Here is an 18,463-nt window from a genome sequence, read left to right on the forward strand (position 1 = left end):
TTTGCAAACATTTATGTTTCATATGCCAACAATACAGTATCAAACATTCTTATGCCTTGCTGCCAAGTCCGCTCTATATAGAATCAGAACCATGGAAATAAAATAAATTACAGATGAAAGGTTGGTGGATGATTGTGCTGTAGTTGGGTAGGTCTTCTAGGGCCAATGTAGACTTTTCAGCATGGGAAGAACTTGTCCTGTTTTGAGAGTATCTGGGAAGGTTCATTGACTGAGGAAAGTGTTGATGATATTAAGAAAGGGTTTGAGGGCATCTCCAAGGATGGAGTTTTCTGTGGATGATGGTAGAATTACATACTTGTAGGTAAGGGCTTGAGTTGATGTTGGTGAGTTTAGAGTGCAAGAAGACAATGAATGTTGTGTACTTAGGGAGTGGTATGGAATTAAAGGAAGTCTGGTTGCCTATTTGATGTTGTTGAAGTGGGTCCTTAATTTGTTTATCTTCCCAGTAAAGTGGTTGATGATGTCACATTTGTAGACTGAATTTTGGGTAGGTAGGTCTTTAGGAGGGTTAATGCAGTGCTTAACGAACTTGTAGAGTATTTTAGTTCTACTGTTTGCATCACTAATGATGGTCTTTTAGAAGGCGGTATTCTCTGTGTTGTCGATCAGAGTTGGGTGAGGTATTCATCATCTGTAGTTCATCTTCATCTCTTTCTAGTCTTCAGATGCAGCAATTGTTATCTGAGAGTTTTTTTAATGCCATGGCATTGATGTTTTTTATGTTTGGAGGATTGCGTTTTGAGTGGTATTTTGAGGCCCCTATAGCTTTTTACGGCACTGTTGCATACCTTTAGGCCTATGTTGACATATGATTTAGAATAGAGAGGGTGGGAAAGCCTAATGATTTTTGAGAGAGTCTGTGGAGAAGACCTTGATATCCTCTTATTTATGTTTTTCTTTCTCATTTTGGGTCAACGTGGTACATTAGTGTGACATAAAGGATGGAGAAGGGGATACTAAAGTGATCTTTCTATTAGAGATGTAGATGTACTGAGGCTGAAGATTTCTTTGAAAAGGTTCTTACTGGATGCAGGGTTTCTACAATCAGGTTGAAGATGATTGTCTAGGATGGTGACGACGGAGGTGGAAGGTGAGGAAATTGAAAGATGTCAATACTGTTGGTGTGCTAGGCATATGGGAGGCAGGTAGTCTGTGTATCATTGCAAATATTTTACTTGTCCTGTGTATATAGCCACACTGAGTGATGTAGCCTGAGGGAACGAGGACATCTAAAATGTGAACTTGGGTGCAAGTCATGTTTCTGTAATGAACAGTGCTTCCATTTAATGTGCTGTGATGATCTCTGACCAGCCAAGGAAGGAACAACGGCAGAATGAACAGTGATTATCATTGTGAATGTGTGCATGGGCTGTGTCTGAGTGTTGGGATGGGTTATGGAGTATGGTATATGAGGCAAATAAAGCGGGAGGATTACCTGGAAGGAGGAGGTCTGGCTAAAATGGCCCCCCAGACCCAAACAGACACAAATAGGAGACATGGCTAGCTCCAACACCAGTCACTCTTACACTACTTACTCCTCAGTTACTCTAGAAAGACACCACCACACACACTCCTGACCATCTATGGTGTGTTGGCAACATCCATAAGAGTGCTATCCCCATCCACAGTAGAAAGCATTACGATTTGTACCACCCCCCTCCCGAGCCAGTTCTTTGCAGACATTTTTTGTGACTGTGCATTCTATCATTCAACCTTGATAAATGGAACACAGCTACCTTTAATGAAACAAGTTATATTACACTGGGCCATTACCTATTTTATATGGCACACCTGTGAATCCCATCATGACTGTACCTAATGCCCTGAGGTGATTGACTTCATAGTCCTCTATTTGTTTTTCATTTCACTTGTTGAGAGAAATCAAATGATCAGAGCACCTAATATTTTTGACAAGACACAGACAGCAAGATAACACAATATAAAAGAAATATATATGTAACTACCAGTGTCATAAACATCTAGAGAAGAGGAAGTGAGATAAGTGCTTTAAAGCAACACATCAAAAACATTTATTAATTTTGGTAAGTTTTTATTCTTGTTACAGAAGGATGAAGCCAGAGATAATGAATCATCTAAAATGAAGATAGCATTATTATTTTTTTATTCTTGCTCTTTGAGCACTTCAGCTCTAATTTACAATGAATTAGGTTAAAAATGTGGTTAACCTCATATCAGTTGGTAAGAAACATTATATAAAGATGTCTTTATCCTTTGTTTAAATCAATAAATCTATAACCACCATTTTATTCTTTATATGTATAAAAGGTGGCAATCGTATTTGAACTCATCAGCAGATTTGAAATGAGTTATGGAGTCTATACAGCAAATAATTTGACAATTCTGTAATTACATTGTGCACTTTCAGTAATCAGATTAGCCCTCCACCACATATTTCCATCATACAAAAATTAATGTAATAAGCCAATTTCATGACTGAAATACTCAGAATTACCTAAAATCCGGAAGTGCATAATGTGTTAAATACTAAAATAATAAGTGAAGGGTCACATAGGTTTTCTTAGGAGTCCACCCCTGTTCCTGCCAAATGCTGTGGTTGTCAAATACCAAGGCTGCATAGTCTTGATTCACCCTCATGTCTCTTTCTTCTACTACCTTACACTTCCAGCTTCTTTATCACATCCTTGCAGGTTCTATGTTATCTTTGATTCCTTCTTTGTCACTGCTTTCCTGTCTTTCTCTTTCTTATTCTTTTTCTGCCTTTCTCTCACTTGTTCTATGTTAAAGTCTGATGAGGCTAGATAAGTTAAGGCTCAAATGATTGTTGGTGCCAATCACCTGCAACCATCAGCATACATTAAACACTGCAAGCCAGACTGCATTTTAATTGTATTTGATATTTATTTCAGTTTGGTACACAGACCACCACTGAGGTGAAATGTTCAATGTCTACTAAGTACGAAATTCCATATTTATATTTAATTTGACATTACAGACCACATGGTCAATAATTGCTATAACTAGATCCCTACTTTTCTTTATTCAAATGTGTGTGTGTGTGTGTTCCTTGGGAAGGCACTAGCTTTATTTGTTAAATACATCTTCTATTTTATTGACCTTGGGAAGCTTAGGGATGAGGGTATGTCCCCATAGCTTGATTAACTTTGGTCTTGTAGGCCCTGGTAGGCCCTTGCAGTGGCCTTTTTATAGTCAAAATAGGTATTAGTGTAGGGATTACACTCTCAATTTCCAGAGTTTGATATGGTGGAAATTGTATTTGCCAACTTTTACTGAAATTGAATATTATACACTCAATAGTGCATTGTCTACTGTTTTTAAAGAAGAGGTTTTTTTGTTTGCATTCTGCATTTATCAAATATCGTACGCTGCTTCAAAGGTCTGTCATAATTATGCAGTTTTTGAGGTTGCTGTAGGACTGGGTCATCATTTATTTTCAGTAGATGTGGGTATAGTGGAATAGTGGAATTCATTTGGTATGGGCTTTATATATTTTAAAATTGTGCTGTGTATTTATAACTGTTTTACAGATCAATATGTCCTATAAACATGAATTGAGCTGAATTGTAATTTGAGATCAATCTGACAAATTAATAAATGTAACTGCTGTCACTGCTTTTAAGGTTGGTTCTTATTTTGAAAATGCTAAAGCCAAACACTCCTTCAATATTTCCAGTCTTGAGCCTCTCTAAAATATATACCATCAACAGCAACAGAAGGCCTATGAACTGAAAGAAGGAAAATCCCTACAATTCACACAAGTCCTTACCTTCAACCAGATTGCAAAGATTGAGCCTGAAGTCTTTAACAGCCACCATACATATTGAAATTGTGGATATGTTTAACATTTACAACCTAGCTCTCCTTTTTCCTACTAAAACTTGGTTTACGGACTGCTCTCAGACTATTCATGATTTTCTCGTTCTATTTGGATATTCAGAGCCTCATTTACAAAACTCTGATGCATCAGCCTGATGTGTCTGATTTCTTGTGCTGCCCTATCATCCGCCAACGATGCCATGAATGCACTGTATTTACAATACAGAGTTCCATGGCGCACATTTTCAGAGATGCATCAGAAATTCTGGCATATCTGTTGGTGCTAAACTCATGCATTGTTGGGCTAGTGGCAAAAAAATTACGTTACTCCAGCAATGTGAGGAGGCCCCCATAGAGAAAAACCTGTGCCAATTTTAAGCCTGCTCTGAGCACGCGGTAAAATTCTGACGTAGTGAAGTAATGTTGTAAATTTCACTGCATCAGTTCTGCATGGCTTGTCCTGTGGGAACACTTACCCTGCATACATTATATCTGCCGCAGGTATAGTGTGGTGCAAGGGAATACAAACTGACACATTGTGTAAGTTTGTAAACCTGAAGCAGCGTAAAGCACTGCTAGTGCCACGGCTACGTAAAAAAAAAAAAAATGCACCAAGGCGCAGTGGCCTTCTAAATGAGGCCCTCAATCCTTTGACTTGACTGACTAGGGAAAATAGGTGGACAAGTTCTAATATGTAGTTCACACCTACAGGTCAGAGGAAACCTCTAATTCTCTTCACAGTGCTTAGCTATCAATGTAAACACATCCAAAGTGAGTCCCATTCTATTCCATATTATCATACCATAATCCAGCTGGCAATCCATTTTTCATTGAACAAATGCTGTAAATCAGTTGATTGAATATTAGAAATATTGTGTGGACAGAATATGGTGTTAAAAATATCAAAAAATAAAATATCGAGAAGGTAGGTGAAACTAAGTACATTTACTATTAACTCCATATCTCTGCACCTTAAAAATATATATAAAGTTAAGGTACATACATGTGGAGATAAGTACAGTAAGACTTTCCTTACCCATAGAATGTTAACTTCACAATATTTTTGTCCTCAATATTCTTGACACAATATTTTGACTAAATACCTGTAAGCTTACACTGAATGACCTAGCTCCTCATTAAACAACATCTTCCTGACAGACTTCAATCCACATTAAATGTACTTCAGTGACACCCTCCTGCCACAACTGATCTTCTTTTATGAGACAGTGACTTTGACTAATTCTGCCAAACCCTCCTAAAATGATTGCATCCAGAAACTCGTCTGCACGCATGACTACATGAAATATAAAACCACCATCATTGTAAACGTGTCTGAAAACTTTCTGCCTAGCTCTAGTCACTCTTTTACAACAAATACAGCTCTTGAAAAACTGGTAAAAACACCAAAAATAGGAGTGGGTCCTAGACTCAAAAAAAAAGAATGTGATTCAAGCTTTTGATTATTGCATCAGAACCGGATGCTAAGGTGATCTTCAATACGTATGAGCTCTTAAATCCCTGTGAAGTAAACGTTAAGAGTGCAACAACATATCTACAAAGCAAAGGGACTTTCTTCAGAGAGGAAATTGCCATAGCAAAAATCGATTATGGAAAGTTCTTCCAACATTGCCAAAAGCTCAACTAATCTCATATCTCCCACAATGAAAAGAATTGTGAAATATGTTCATATTTTATGAAGAAAAATAAAGATGATTGAGTTCTTCCTCTCTTTTCCTGAATCTGGCTCTACACTTGCAGTATTAACTCTCAAATCTGCAGAAGAATGTTTATCTTTCAAACATGTTTTGCAAATTGACCCACCCAACACAAATAAGCACATTAAACCTTCATCACACTTCACCAACTTAATCCCTGAAAAAAACAGAAATGTATTTGTTCCTCCTCAACGTCTTCCTGACTAGGACTATCAACACTTCACTGACCTAAAGATTTGCCCCATAATCCCTGAAAATTGGTCAAATCATCATTCTCTTCAAAAATTCAGACACAAAACTTGAAGCTCTTAACAAATTTGGTCCTATTCCAACCCTGCGATTCTCAAACAAACTTCATGAGAATTGCCTAGCAAAGCTAACAAATATTCAAACCGACAGGGCCAGCCTACACAATAAATTCCAGTCAGGGTCAGTTATGCTATAGATCATGCTGCAGCATTGAGACAGCAAAGCTTCAAGTACAAGATGAGGCACTATGACTGCTTGATGAAGGTGTGCCTAATTATACTTCTAGGCTTGCCAGTTGCATTTGACACAGTTAACCATCTATCTCTCCCACAAATCCTGAAAGAATGGATGGGAATGAGTTGCAACATCCTTAAATTGTTTGATTCTTACAGAAGCAGTCACTCACAAGAATGGATTGATTTTGCGCTATCACTTCAACCCTTCTTTTATCCAACAATGAGTCTCTTATGGATCAATCATATAATTGGAGATATAAGCTCTCTGCATCACTTCAAAGAAAATGAATACTCAAAAACAATATTTTTGGGTGAATGCTCCCAAAATCTGGACCGCAGTTCTTCGAGCTATCAGGATCATTGCCATCCATGCCACTTTAAAATACTAACTAAAAGAGAAGTTTTTAGGGGCAAATTTAAGAGCCCCTAGCGCCTCCTTGTGTCACATCAGTGTCCTTTAATGTGGCCCAACGGGGCCAAAATCTCTGCACCAAATTTACAAAGTGCCGCAATATATGCAATGCTCTACTTTGTAACCCTTTGCGCTTCATTATGCCTGTGCTAGGCATAATGTATTCAAAAGGGGGCTGAAAAAATGGCGCAAAGAAATCTAATAAATTTCTTTGCGTCATTTATTTCGGTACTTTTAACACCTACTCAGATCAAGCATTAAAAGGAGGCACACCACTGTTTACCATGGGCCTCAATGGGCTATGCAGGATTAGAGTCAAAATTTATGACGCTAATCCTGCACAGCTCCGAACTAGCATAAAAAATTCTGACGCTAGTTCCCTAACTACTGCCGTGGTGTACCATATCTTAAATACAGTGCACACATGGTGGTGTTAGGGGGGTGCTAAGGGGGGAAAGAAATGTGGGGCTGCACTGGGTGCAGCACCACATTTCTTAAATCAGGCCCTTAGTATGGAGGCTTGAGTGTCATGAATACAGTGAATGGGCGGGCGTGTATTGGCTATTTGATCTAGGCAGATGGAGGTGCAAGGGGAGATTGTTCAGATTAGGGACAGCCAGGGTCTTCTAGTGAAATTAGGGAAATGTTTCGGGATTTTATTTTAAGAAAAGCTATATTAAGATGGACAACGAGAAACAAGGAACAGCTGGCAGTATCTAGACTCCCCTTCTTTGAGTAAAGTAGGGGTAGAAGATCGTGATTTTCCTTGTCTTAGTGGAGAACATCGAAGCTGCCATAAAAGAATTGAGTTGGAAGCAGTAGTTATGGATAAAATCCTGTTGGAGTTTAATATTATTTTCTTTCTCTCACTTAAGTCATTTATCTCTGAACTGTTCTTGCAGATTCAAAAATGGCAATTGGCTCCAGAATCATGGCCGTGGCAAATACTGTGGTCTTTTTAAAGAAGAGTAAGCCTTTGCAGGAGCCTGGGTCTTTGAGGACCAATCACACTTATTAACAGTGACACTAAATTCGTCAAGTCATTGGTAGGTTAGTCTCACCACGACAACATGGGTTTATTCCAGGGCGTGGGACCACTGACCACATATGAGGTGCTATTATGCATTTTGAATGGCTGCTTATGTGGGAGACCCAATGGCTGTAATTTTATTAGACACAGAGAAAGCGTTTGATAGGATGTCCTGTGATTTTTTTCTGAGCAGTTATGAGGTGGATTGGGGTTGGAGATGGTTTTATTAATGCAGCGAGGGCTGACAGTCTGACCCGGTTCAGATTCAGGGGTGTCCCTGCTCTCCTCTCCTTTTTATATATTGATCCCTTGTTGAGAAAGCTGGAGTCTAATTATTTTATAGCACAAGTTTGATCCCAGTAGTAAGACACTAAGGGGCATATTTAAACTCTGTTTGTGCCGAATGTGCAACAAACATTTTGACGCACATTCGGCGCAAACCTTGCCCCATATTTAAACACTGACGCCCGACCTCGCGGACATCAAAATTCCACAGTGTGTGTAATTTTTTGGAGGTGGGAAACTGCCTTGTGGTAATGATATGCAAGGTAGGCGTTCCCGCCCAAAAAATGACTTTAAGGCATGTGCGCCTTATTTATACTCCAGCGTCATTTTGACGCACAGTAGGGGGTGTGCCTTAAAAAACGGCGCACAGCCTGATATGCGCCATTTTTTAACGCCTGGGTCAGGGTAGGCGTTAAGGGACCTGTGGGCTCGGAAGCAGTCCAGAGGTGCCCTTCCCTGCCCCCAGGGACACCTCCTGCCACCCTCGCCGACCCCTGGAGGACACCCATGGATGGGGGGACCCATCCCAGGTCAGTACAGGTAAGTTGAGGTAAGTATTTGTTTAATTTTTTTAAAGTGGCATGGGGGGCCTAATTTGGGCCTCCCTACATGTCACTGTGCCCAATGACCATGCCCAGGGGACAGAATTCTCCTGGGCATGGCCATTGGGCAAGGGGGCATGACTCCTGTCTTTGCTAAGACAGGAGTCATTTCAATGGGGGTTGTGCGTCAAAAAATGGCGCAAGTCCGGGTTGAGGCATGATTTTTGCCTCAGACTGGACTTGCACCATTTTTTGACGCAAAACCCCCATTTTCCCCTACGCTGGCGCTGCCTGGTTTGAGTCATTTTTTTTTACTCAGACCAGTCCGCAGCGCTGGCTAACGTCATTCCTTAAATAACGCACCCGCATGGCGCGTAGGAATGGGGTTAGCCGGGGGTAAAATGTTTGATGCACAACTGCGCAAAAAGTATAAATATGGTCCTAAGGTTCTGGCTTATGCGGATGATGTGGCAAATGTTACATCTGACCCTGGTACGGCATTGAGAGAGCTCAAACAGGAGGTGTTAATATTTGGGGCGTATTCAGGGTATTTGCTGAATCGGGACAAAACCCATGTTGTGATTAACATATTTGTACAATTTAATGATACACAAGTGGTGGAGAAGGCTATATATTTGGGTGTTATCATTACTGCTGACTTAGATCAGGCTGTAGAGATAAATTTTAGCACTGGTTAGTCAGAAGGCCAAAATAGACTTTTGGGTCCATCCCACTTTAATTTGAGCACTGCTGGTTTAAGGTCTTGAATTAATTGGTTGGCAGGTTTATATGGGTGTTTCCTAAGTCTACAAAATCCCAAGTATTTAACACTCCCTAGAGAAAGAGGGGACTCGAATCTCAAACTTTATTACTGGTCAGCAGCACTACAATATATGGCTACTAGTTGGGAGGGGAGAAGTGCGGACCGGTGGAAATTCAGTGATGTACCCTCCACTTACGAGCTTCTGATTGAAGAAGAAGCTTGAGGTTGTTTTCCAAAGCAGATTGAGCCAAGCTATTATAAGAAGGCCTGATTTAGAACCCTTAAAGCTACTTGTAAGATCTGGACCGCACTGCAGAGGAAGCTAGGGCTAGTGCAGCTGAATTACTATACCCCTCTTCAAAGGTATCCCATACTCCCTGAAATCTTTCGAGATGGTTGTATGGTAGCCTGGGAAAGATTGGGCTAAAGAGGGTGGGAGATTTTTATTTGGGTGGTAGCATAATCTCGTTTGCGCCCCTAGTGTAACGTTTGAAGTTAAACAGCAGGAGTTCTTCAAATATTTACAAATTCAGGGTTTTCTCCATAGGAAAGTTGGGGGTCCTAGTAGCACCTTCTTATTTAAAGAAGCAACAGGATATGTGACGGTTGAAGCTAGGCATTCTAGACTGCTCTCTCCTTGAGCCTTTGGAACTATCCCAAACAGTATTATGCCCTGTTGGCCTGCAAGCTCAGCATTATGTAACTGTTTTTGATCTTTATTATACTCCGGTCAATATCTCCAAATTGGGGGGGGGGGGGGGAGAGAGTAAAGTAGGCATGTGTTGCCCGTGTAGTCAGCATCCAGAAGCAGATTTAATTAATATTTTCTGCACTTGGCCTTTGCTTGAGCCACTTAAAAGGGAGTTATCAAAGTTTTTAGAGACCTCCTTAAAAAATAATATAATACTTACCTCCAGCTGGTTTTCTGTGGGTATGCTGTCCCAAGATATTGCCAGCTACCTTTTTTTTGGCAGTATGGCAGTGATGCGGTTATGTATTGCCTCGGCTTGCTTGGACCCAAATCCTCCATCTGTTCAGCAATGACTGGTAATACTGCTGGCATTGTCCAGTTTGGAAAGGTCGCTATATTCTTCCAAAGGCCAGAATGCTAGGAAAAAGGGGGCACAGATTTGATTGCTTCTTTGAGATTGGATTTGTAAGTAAATAGGATCAATAATTCTGTTATTTTTAAGCACGTTTGGCACTTTATGACTTGAATCTGCACTTGTCTTCAGTAAGCGGAATTTAGGGCCAGATGTAGGTACAAAAAAATTAGCGACTCGCAATTTGCGAATAAGTGCGACTCGCAAATTGCGTGTCGCTAATAGAAATGCAGGTACAATGTCAGTGTACAAATAGCGACTCGCACCTGGAGTCGCAACGCAGAGAGCGAGTCCGCTGTTTGCGAGGTCGCTTTTTGCGACCGCGCAAAAAACGAACTCGCAATTTGCGAGTGGGTGTCGCAAATTGCGAGTACCATGTAAATTGATTGCAGGTGCTGCAGAACACTCCAGAAACCACTCCAGAACACTCTGGAAACACTTCCTGGCACATGATGATGACATCATATCAGGAAGTTAACTAATACACCTGGGAGGAGGGAGGACCACACCCATTTTAAACTGCTGAACTGCACACAGGAGGAACAGCAGCTACAATGGAAGAATCTCCTAGAAAAAGAAAACTAAAATTCTCAGAGAAGGAGCTGGAGGTGCTGACAGGCGAATGCTGTCAGCACTATGATGAACTATTTGGAAAGGCAGCCCTCAATGTGCCAGAAGCCACCAAAAGACAACTCTGGCAGGAGATCCAAGAAAAAATCAACTCCCTGGGGGTGAGCCACAGGAGTGTGGAAGAGATTAAAAAACGGTGGTATGACCTCCACTCCCGGACCAAGGAGAGGGTGGCTGAAAGACTCCGGGAGATGAGAGGCACAGGGGGGGGACCATCATCAGTACCTCCACCCACACCCCTGGAAGAAAGGGTGGAGGAGACCCTGGAGCAGGAGGCAGTGTCAGGATTTGGAGATCTGGACACCTCTGAGCCCACTACATCAACCGGTGAGTACCATGTGATATGCCTGTACCCCTATCAATGCCATACCCCCACCCACCATGTACACAGGGGCATGCTCAACCAAGATAGCTCCATTTCAGGGCTGCAAACACCAGAATGATGCATTATGGGAAATGTAGTCGAGTAGGCAGTTCATAGGCAAATGTTTATTAGGAAGTCTGCAACAGATAGTAGACACTGCCAGTCTGTTCCCCATGCCCCGCAGGTCTCCCACAAGACACCACCACAACCCACAGCAGCCAGCCCCATGAGGACAGCACAGGAGCTGCCACCACTCCCACCTGCACGACCAACACCATCCATGTCAGGTCCACACCTGCTGCAACTGTGTTCCAGGAGGCTGCGCCAGCAACAGGCAGGAGTGGCACAGTTGAGCACACAGGGCAGCCACCGCTGCGCAGGCGACGCAGGTACAGGAGATCAGGGCTGCAGGCTGCGTCCGGCCGTCAACCTACCACCAACAGTGAGGCACAGCTGCTGCGTGGTCAGCGCCTGCAAAACAATATATTAGGGCGGATTAGTGGTGTGCTGCACCGCTTTGTCAGAAACAACGAGGCCAGCATGTAGCATCTAAATTCCAGAATTGACGTTATTGCCACAAACACTGGGGACCTAGCCCTGTCCATGAGGGATCTGGTGGCAGGACTACTGACACAGGGCGAGGGTGGGCGGCGTAGGGACTGTCAGCTCCTACAGAGGCTTGACAGGATGGCCACATCAATCGGCAGACTGGCTGTGAACACCACTGGCCTGTCGAGAAGGACAGTTGGCCTCCAAGTCGAAATGGGCCATTTTGCTGGAGATGTGGCTAGGGGCCTGGGCCGTATCACACACGTGATTGACTTAATGGAGGCACGGCATCTGTCCAGGGGTACAGGGGACACACCCCAGGACAGCGAGGAGGGCTCTACAGTGAGCAGTGTCTCTGCCAGTGACACTAGGGTGCTCCGACTGCAGAACCACCAGGGACCAGCCAGGCTGGCAGGGGCCGCCGCAGGACATAGACATAACCCTGTCCCTGATGATGTGGCACATGACATCAATGTGCCCCTTGCATGGTTTACATTTAGATGACCATGAACAGTTATTATTTGTAAATAGTTGTATTTCTGCACAAATTAAATAGTTTTTTTCTTCCACTTAACAAATGGAGTTTTTGGTCAATAGGTGAGTATGGTTGGAGTTGACACGTACCTTCCAAAGTATTGGTTTGTGATGTGTTCCCGTCTCAGTCTGCCTTGATTAGCTATACTCCGATCCCCATGATGGCGATGTGGTTGCTCTTGCTCTTCATCCTCAGGATCTGGGTCTGCAGGGGTGAGAGGTAGCCCACGTCGGGTGGCAATATTGTGAAGGAAGGCGCATGCGACAACAATTTTGAATGCTGTAATGGGGGTATACTGGAGGGCACCTCCACTGCGGTGGAGGCATCTGAATCTTGCTTTCAGTAATCCAAAGGTGCGTTCGATAAGGTTCCTGGTCCTCTTATGTGCATTGTTGTATCGCCTCTCACATTCATTGCTGGGTGTTAAGAACGGAGTCATAATCCATGGCCGTAGAGCATATGCACTGTCACCTGTTTGGCACAAACATTACACTGTTAGAAAGTCCTGGTTGGTGTGCACAGTGACCTGTCTGTATGTCTACGAGGTGTATGCAGCTCTACCTAGGAGGTATCCGTCTCCAAACTCCCCACGTTCCAGGCGTTGGTGTATCCCACTGTGCCTAAAAATGTAGGAGTCATGGGTACTGCCTGGAAACTTAGCTACAATGTCAGTGATGACATAATGGGCGTCACAAACAACCTGAATATTGAGTGAGTGGGTACACTTTCTGTTGCGGAAAAGATGTTCCAGGTTTGCAGGGGAGCATATTTGAATATGTGTCCCATCTACACATCCTATGACATGGGGAAAGTTGGCAATCCGGTAAAAATCCAGCTTGGTGCTGTTAATTTCTGCCTCATTCCTGGGTAGGTATATGAAGTGAGACATGTGTGTGAGTATGGCATCTAGGAATGTCCTGAGGAACCTTGACACTGCACTTTGAGATACCCCACCTGCCACAGCAATGACCCCCTGATAGCTCCCTGAGGCCAAGAGGTGCAGTGAGCATAGCACTTGCACTTGCGTAGGGATGGCGCAGCCACGCAGAGTCTGGTGTTCTAGCTGTGGTTTTAGTAAATCAATTAATTCTAGTATGGCTGCGTTGCTAAGGCGGTATTTATCGTATATCTCTTCCTCAGTTTGCTGAAAAAGAGTCTGCCTTGTTCTATAAATCTTCTCCTGTCTGTGGCCCCTCCTCCTCCTCTGCTGGGCTGCGTGGACTCTCCTCCTCACTGCTATCAGGTATATCTCCGCCATCTTGAGTAACCCAGATGCCTTCTGGGTCTCCTTTTATACTTTGGTTATGGTTACCACCTGCTCTGAGTTAGTGGTAAATTGCAAGTGCAAAATGGGCTTTTTGCAACTAGTCGCAATTTGCGAGTTGCAATTGCATATGGTTTGCGTCTTGCTATTTGCGGGTCGCAAAATGGGGTCGCACATTTTGCGAGTCGCTAACGGCTCGCATCGCTTTTTGCAAGTCGGAAATGGGGGTTTTGCATCCCATTTCTGATTTTGCACAGTCGCAAATAGCGATTCGGGCCATTTGCGACTCGCAAAACGTTGCTACATCGGGCCCCTAATGCTGGGGCAGCTATCTGCATTATAGGTTGAGAATTACACTGTCATAGAGAATCGTTTAATACATTAATTTTTTTCTTTGATTTGTAGCACAGGATTAGCATTGTAGGTGGAGATTGGTGCTGTTATGGGTCAACATTTGAAGCACATCATGCACCTTTTGCCTTTTTTTCAATGGCTAATTGTCTTTGGATTCTATATATTATGGGTAATCTATGTGTCGATTGTTATTATCTCAATCTGTTTGCAGTAGTACCAGATATGACAATAGAATGCACTTTTAGATGTAATGATATCGTTTGGTATCAATGTGTTAAGTACATTATCCACATTTTCTTTTCCAGGCTACAATTTTTAATTAATTCTATGAATTGAGAGCAATTTTTCTGCCTTGGTTCTGGAACATTTTTTTCCTATTCACTCCTCCTGTACAATATGGATAAAATGTGCAATAAAAGATTTTGAAAAAAAAAATGAAAGTCAGTTCCCATTTTGACTGGATTGTTATATCAAAACAATTTTGCTTACGCCATCCATCCCCACCAGGTGATCGACTTCCACTACATGATGATTGATTCTTTTCTTCAAATTGTACACGATATGATTGCCTGCAGGGAAGTGGCTTATTCTATTTATAGTAAACATGTCTATTATGTTAACTATTGATATTAGTGATTACACCTCTGGGTCTAAATCTGCAAAAAAACAAATATAAAGAATAAATATACACTTCTAAGCACTTCCCAGCTATGGGTGACAGCAACCCAGATGTTTTCTGCCCCCAGGGCACTGATGAATTCCTTCGGTTACTGATTCAGATCATCCATGCTGTTCAAACCCCTCAACCCTCCCACTGGCATTTGCTGTAAACAATGTTAGGGTTTTGCTGAATATCTTTTTGACCATCACTGATGCTGGGCCCAGAGTCCTGCAGTGGAATATCAGTTTTTCATGAAATTACCGTTAGTCAGTGTGGGGAATGTTGACCCTTCTCCTGCCCTTTTGTTCATCATGGTTTACTTGGAGTCAATACTTCCCTTATTATTATGTCTTTTAAATAGAGCAATTGTGACTGTTGTTTGATTTCTAGCTTCATATAGAGATATCTTTGTTTGAGCATGTTAACCATCCTGGTAGTTGTTTAATGTTTGAAGGACTGGCTGACAGATGACTGTTTGCATCTGGATTATTATAGAACTGATTTTCTATGATTCATTTTGTGTAGCTTAACACTTTTGTGTACAACAATTACTGTTGGAGTTCTTTGGCAATGAGATATATCTTCACAAATGAGCACCGCATACAGTTCACTCCTAGAATTGGCCCTTGAGAAATCTATACATAAATAGTGATATACAACTGTTTTCTGCTCTTCCTGTTGCACCCCTTTAGAAAGGTCAGGAGGGTTATTTTTATCTGTTCAGGCAATGAGGGGCATATTTATACTCCGTTTGCGCCGAATTAGCGTCGTTTTTTTCGACGCAAATTCGGCGCAAAACTAACGCCATATTTATACTTTGGCGCTAGACGCGTCTAGTGCCAAAGTATGAGTAAAGAGCGTCATTTTTTAGCGTGAACGCCTTCCTTGCGTTAATGAGATGCAAGGTAGGCGTTCCCGTCCAAAAAAATGACTGCGACGCAAATGCGTCGTATTTATACTCCCGGGCAAAAATCACGCCCGGGAGTTGGCGGGGCAGAAAACCCTGCATTTGCGCCACTTTTTAACGCCTGGGTCAGGGCAGGCGTTAAGGGACCTGTGGGCTCAAAATGAGCCCACAGCTGCCCTCCCATGCCCCCAGGGACCCCCCCTGTCACCCTTGCCCACCCCAGGAGGACATCCAAGGATGGAGGGACCCACCCCAGGGACATTCAGGTAAGTTCAGGTAAGTATACATTTTTTTTTTTTTTTATATTTTTTTGTGGCATAGGGGGGCCTGAATTGTGCCCCCCTACATGCCTCAATGCCCAATGACCATGCCCAGGGGACATAAGTCCCCTGGGCATGGCCATTGGGCAAGGGGGCATGACTCCTGTCTTTACTAAGACAGGAGTCATGTAAATGGCGTCTGGGCGTCGTTAAAAATGGCGCAAATCGGGTGGAGGCGATTTTTTGCGTCAACCTGACTTGCACCATTTTTAAGACGCCCTAGCGCCATTTTTCCCTACGCCGGCGCTGCCTGGTGTACGTGGTTTTTTTCCACGCACACCAGGCAGCGCCGGTCTGCTTGCGCCGGCTAACGCCATTCAATAAATACGGCGCCCGCATGGCGCTTCAGAATGGCGTTAGCCGGGGGCAAAATTTTTTGACGCTAAACTGCGTTAGCGCAGTTTAGCGTCAAAAAGTATAAATAAGGGCCTGAGTACGTTCTTCTTCGCTGCATGTAACACCATTTAACTTGTCTATTTATTTTTAGTCGCTGTTGGTTCTTTTGTTTGTGTCCTTTTGTCTTTTTGTCTTTTGTCTTTTGTCTTTTTGGTAGAAATGACTTAGGTCTTCAGTCAGATAACAATGATCCCTTTGGGCTCCTCACAGTCTTCTGTTGGAGACAGACCACTATTTAAGAGACTATCCGACCTTTTTTGCTCACCTAGCAATTATGTGTTGTATAAAGATAATCATTTCAGGAGGAGGTATATGCAGCCTTCAGTAGTGACTGTAATGGGGAATGTTTGACAACGCACTCTAAGAATTGTGGCCCGTATTTAAACTTTTTGACGCTAAACTGCGCTAACGCAGTTTAGCGGCAAAAAATTTTGCGCCGGCTAACGCCATTCTGAAGCACCATGCGGGCGCCGTATTTATTGAATAGCGTTAGCCGGCGCAAGCAGACCGGCGCTGCCTGGTGTGCGTGGAAAAAAAACACGTACACCAGGCAGCGCCGGCGTAGGGAAAAATGGCGCTAGGGCGTCTTAAAAATGGTGCAAGTCAGGTTGACGCAAAAAATCGCCTCCACCCGATTTGCGCCATTTTTAACGACGCCCAGACGCCATTTACATGACTCCTGTCTTAGTAAAGACAGGAGTCATGCCCCCTTGCCCAATGGCCATGCCCAGGGGACTTATGTCCCCTGGGCATGGTCATTGGGCATTGAGGCATGTAGGGGGGCACAAATCAGGCCCCCCTATGCCACAAAAAAATATTTAAAACATTTTTTTTTATACTTACCTGAACTTACCTGAATGTCCCTGGGGTGGGTCCCTCCATCCTTGGATGTCCTCCTGGGGTGGGCAAGGGTGACAGGGGGGGTCCCTGGGGGCATGGGAGGGCAGCTGTGGGCTCATTTTGAGCCCACAGGTCCCTTAACGCCTGCCCTGACCCAGGCGTTAAAAAGTGGCGCAAATGCGGGGTTTTCTGCCCCGCCAACTCCCGGGCGTGATTTTTGCCCGGGAGTATAAATACGACGCATTTGCGTCGCAGTCATTTTTTTGGACGGGAACGCCTAACTTGCATCTCATTAACGCAAGGAAGGCGTTCACGCTAAAAAATGACGCTCTTTACTCATACTTTGGCGCTAGACGCGTCTAGCGCCAAAGTATAAATATGGCGTTAGTTTTGCGCCGAATTTGCGTCGAAAAAAACGACGCTAATTCGGCGCAAACGGAGTATAAATATGCCCCTGTGTTTTTCTTCCATTTCTCTACCTGGTCCGTTCTTTAAAAACATACCAAAAGTGATAAGTGGAAAATTAAATAAAAATAATAAAAAAGATTTTACATGAATGATTCAGTAATTAAGTGACATTATGTAAAGCATTCACTTGCTTGTATTTGATCAATAATATGTCCATCATAGGTGCCATTTTGATGAATAAGCTTATTCCTTTCACAGTACATTAGAGTCCTATTTATTCCTTTTTCAAAATGGCAAAATGAATGTGTCTTTCGTTCTTCTTACCCTGCTTATTCTTCCCTCATTCCCTCTCGTATGTAGTTCTGCTGGTGGCTATGAGTTTGATCTACACAAACACTTGATAATCAGCCCCAGGGATCTAATGGTAGTAAGTGTTTGTTTCTCTGACGAAGAGATAGAAACACCAAGGTTCGTTGACGTCCTACACAAACATTTCAAAGCAGATTTTTGAAAACACTTGAAATGACTCGATTTAGCTTAACTCTCTTTTTCATTGTAGATACGAACAGCCAAAATGCGAAACGAGTGCCCGAGCTCATCCAAACAAAACAAAGGACTTGTTTAAAGGGCGCCAGCTTCAAGGTCGGTATTTTGCACTTTGTATTGGGAACGTACCTTTTTGTGCCAACGCCTTGGAGCACTAGTTTGATTTGCAGATCCCTCGCCTGAACTTGGCTGTATGCAAGACATTCAAGAGTGGGCTATGTTCAAAGTCAGAAAACAAGATATAGAATTAATGGCTAAGCTTAAAACTGTTTCCTTGAAGGGCTTTTTGTCGTGAACCTGCAAAAACCTTTCTTAATTCTACACTTGCAAACCGTAAAAAGCAAGCAGAAAAACGAGTGAAGTGTTTCATAAAAACATCAACCACATAATTGTTACTGATATGGCTTCGAGTTGTTTCTGCAGACTGATTAGTACCCAGCATACATGATTAAAATGTAGGCACATGCCTCGTTGAGTCTAAGACCACCTCTGCAAATACTCTCTCTTTTACTTGTGG

General features: G+C 42.9%; 1 protein-coding gene across 10 annotated transcripts in view; it reads left to right on the forward strand.

The window, feature by feature from the left end:
- SMOC2 (SPARC related modular calcium binding 2) overlaps window positions 1-18,463 on the forward strand; it is a 1,415,403-nt gene that overhangs the window by 996,417 nt on the left and 400,523 nt on the right. For all 10 annotated transcript variants that reach the window (XR_011203762.1, XR_011203761.1, XM_069234975.1 and 7 more), the window contains exon 9: window positions 17,960-18,042. Coding sequence is in view for 8 of the 10 variants with exons in the window: in XM_069234975.1 (XP_069091076.1) it covers window positions 17,960-18,042 (83 nt within the window). In the remaining 2 variants the exon portion in view is untranslated. The remainder of the gene's footprint in view (window positions 1-17,959; window positions 18,043-18,463) is intronic.

The sequence above is a fragment of the Pleurodeles waltl genome, chromosome 5, assembly GCF_031143425.1.
Source record: "Pleurodeles waltl isolate 20211129_DDA chromosome 5, aPleWal1.hap1.20221129, whole genome shotgun sequence".
In the NCBI taxonomy this organism is placed as follows: Eukaryota; Metazoa; Chordata; class Amphibia; order Caudata; family Salamandridae; genus Pleurodeles; species Pleurodeles waltl.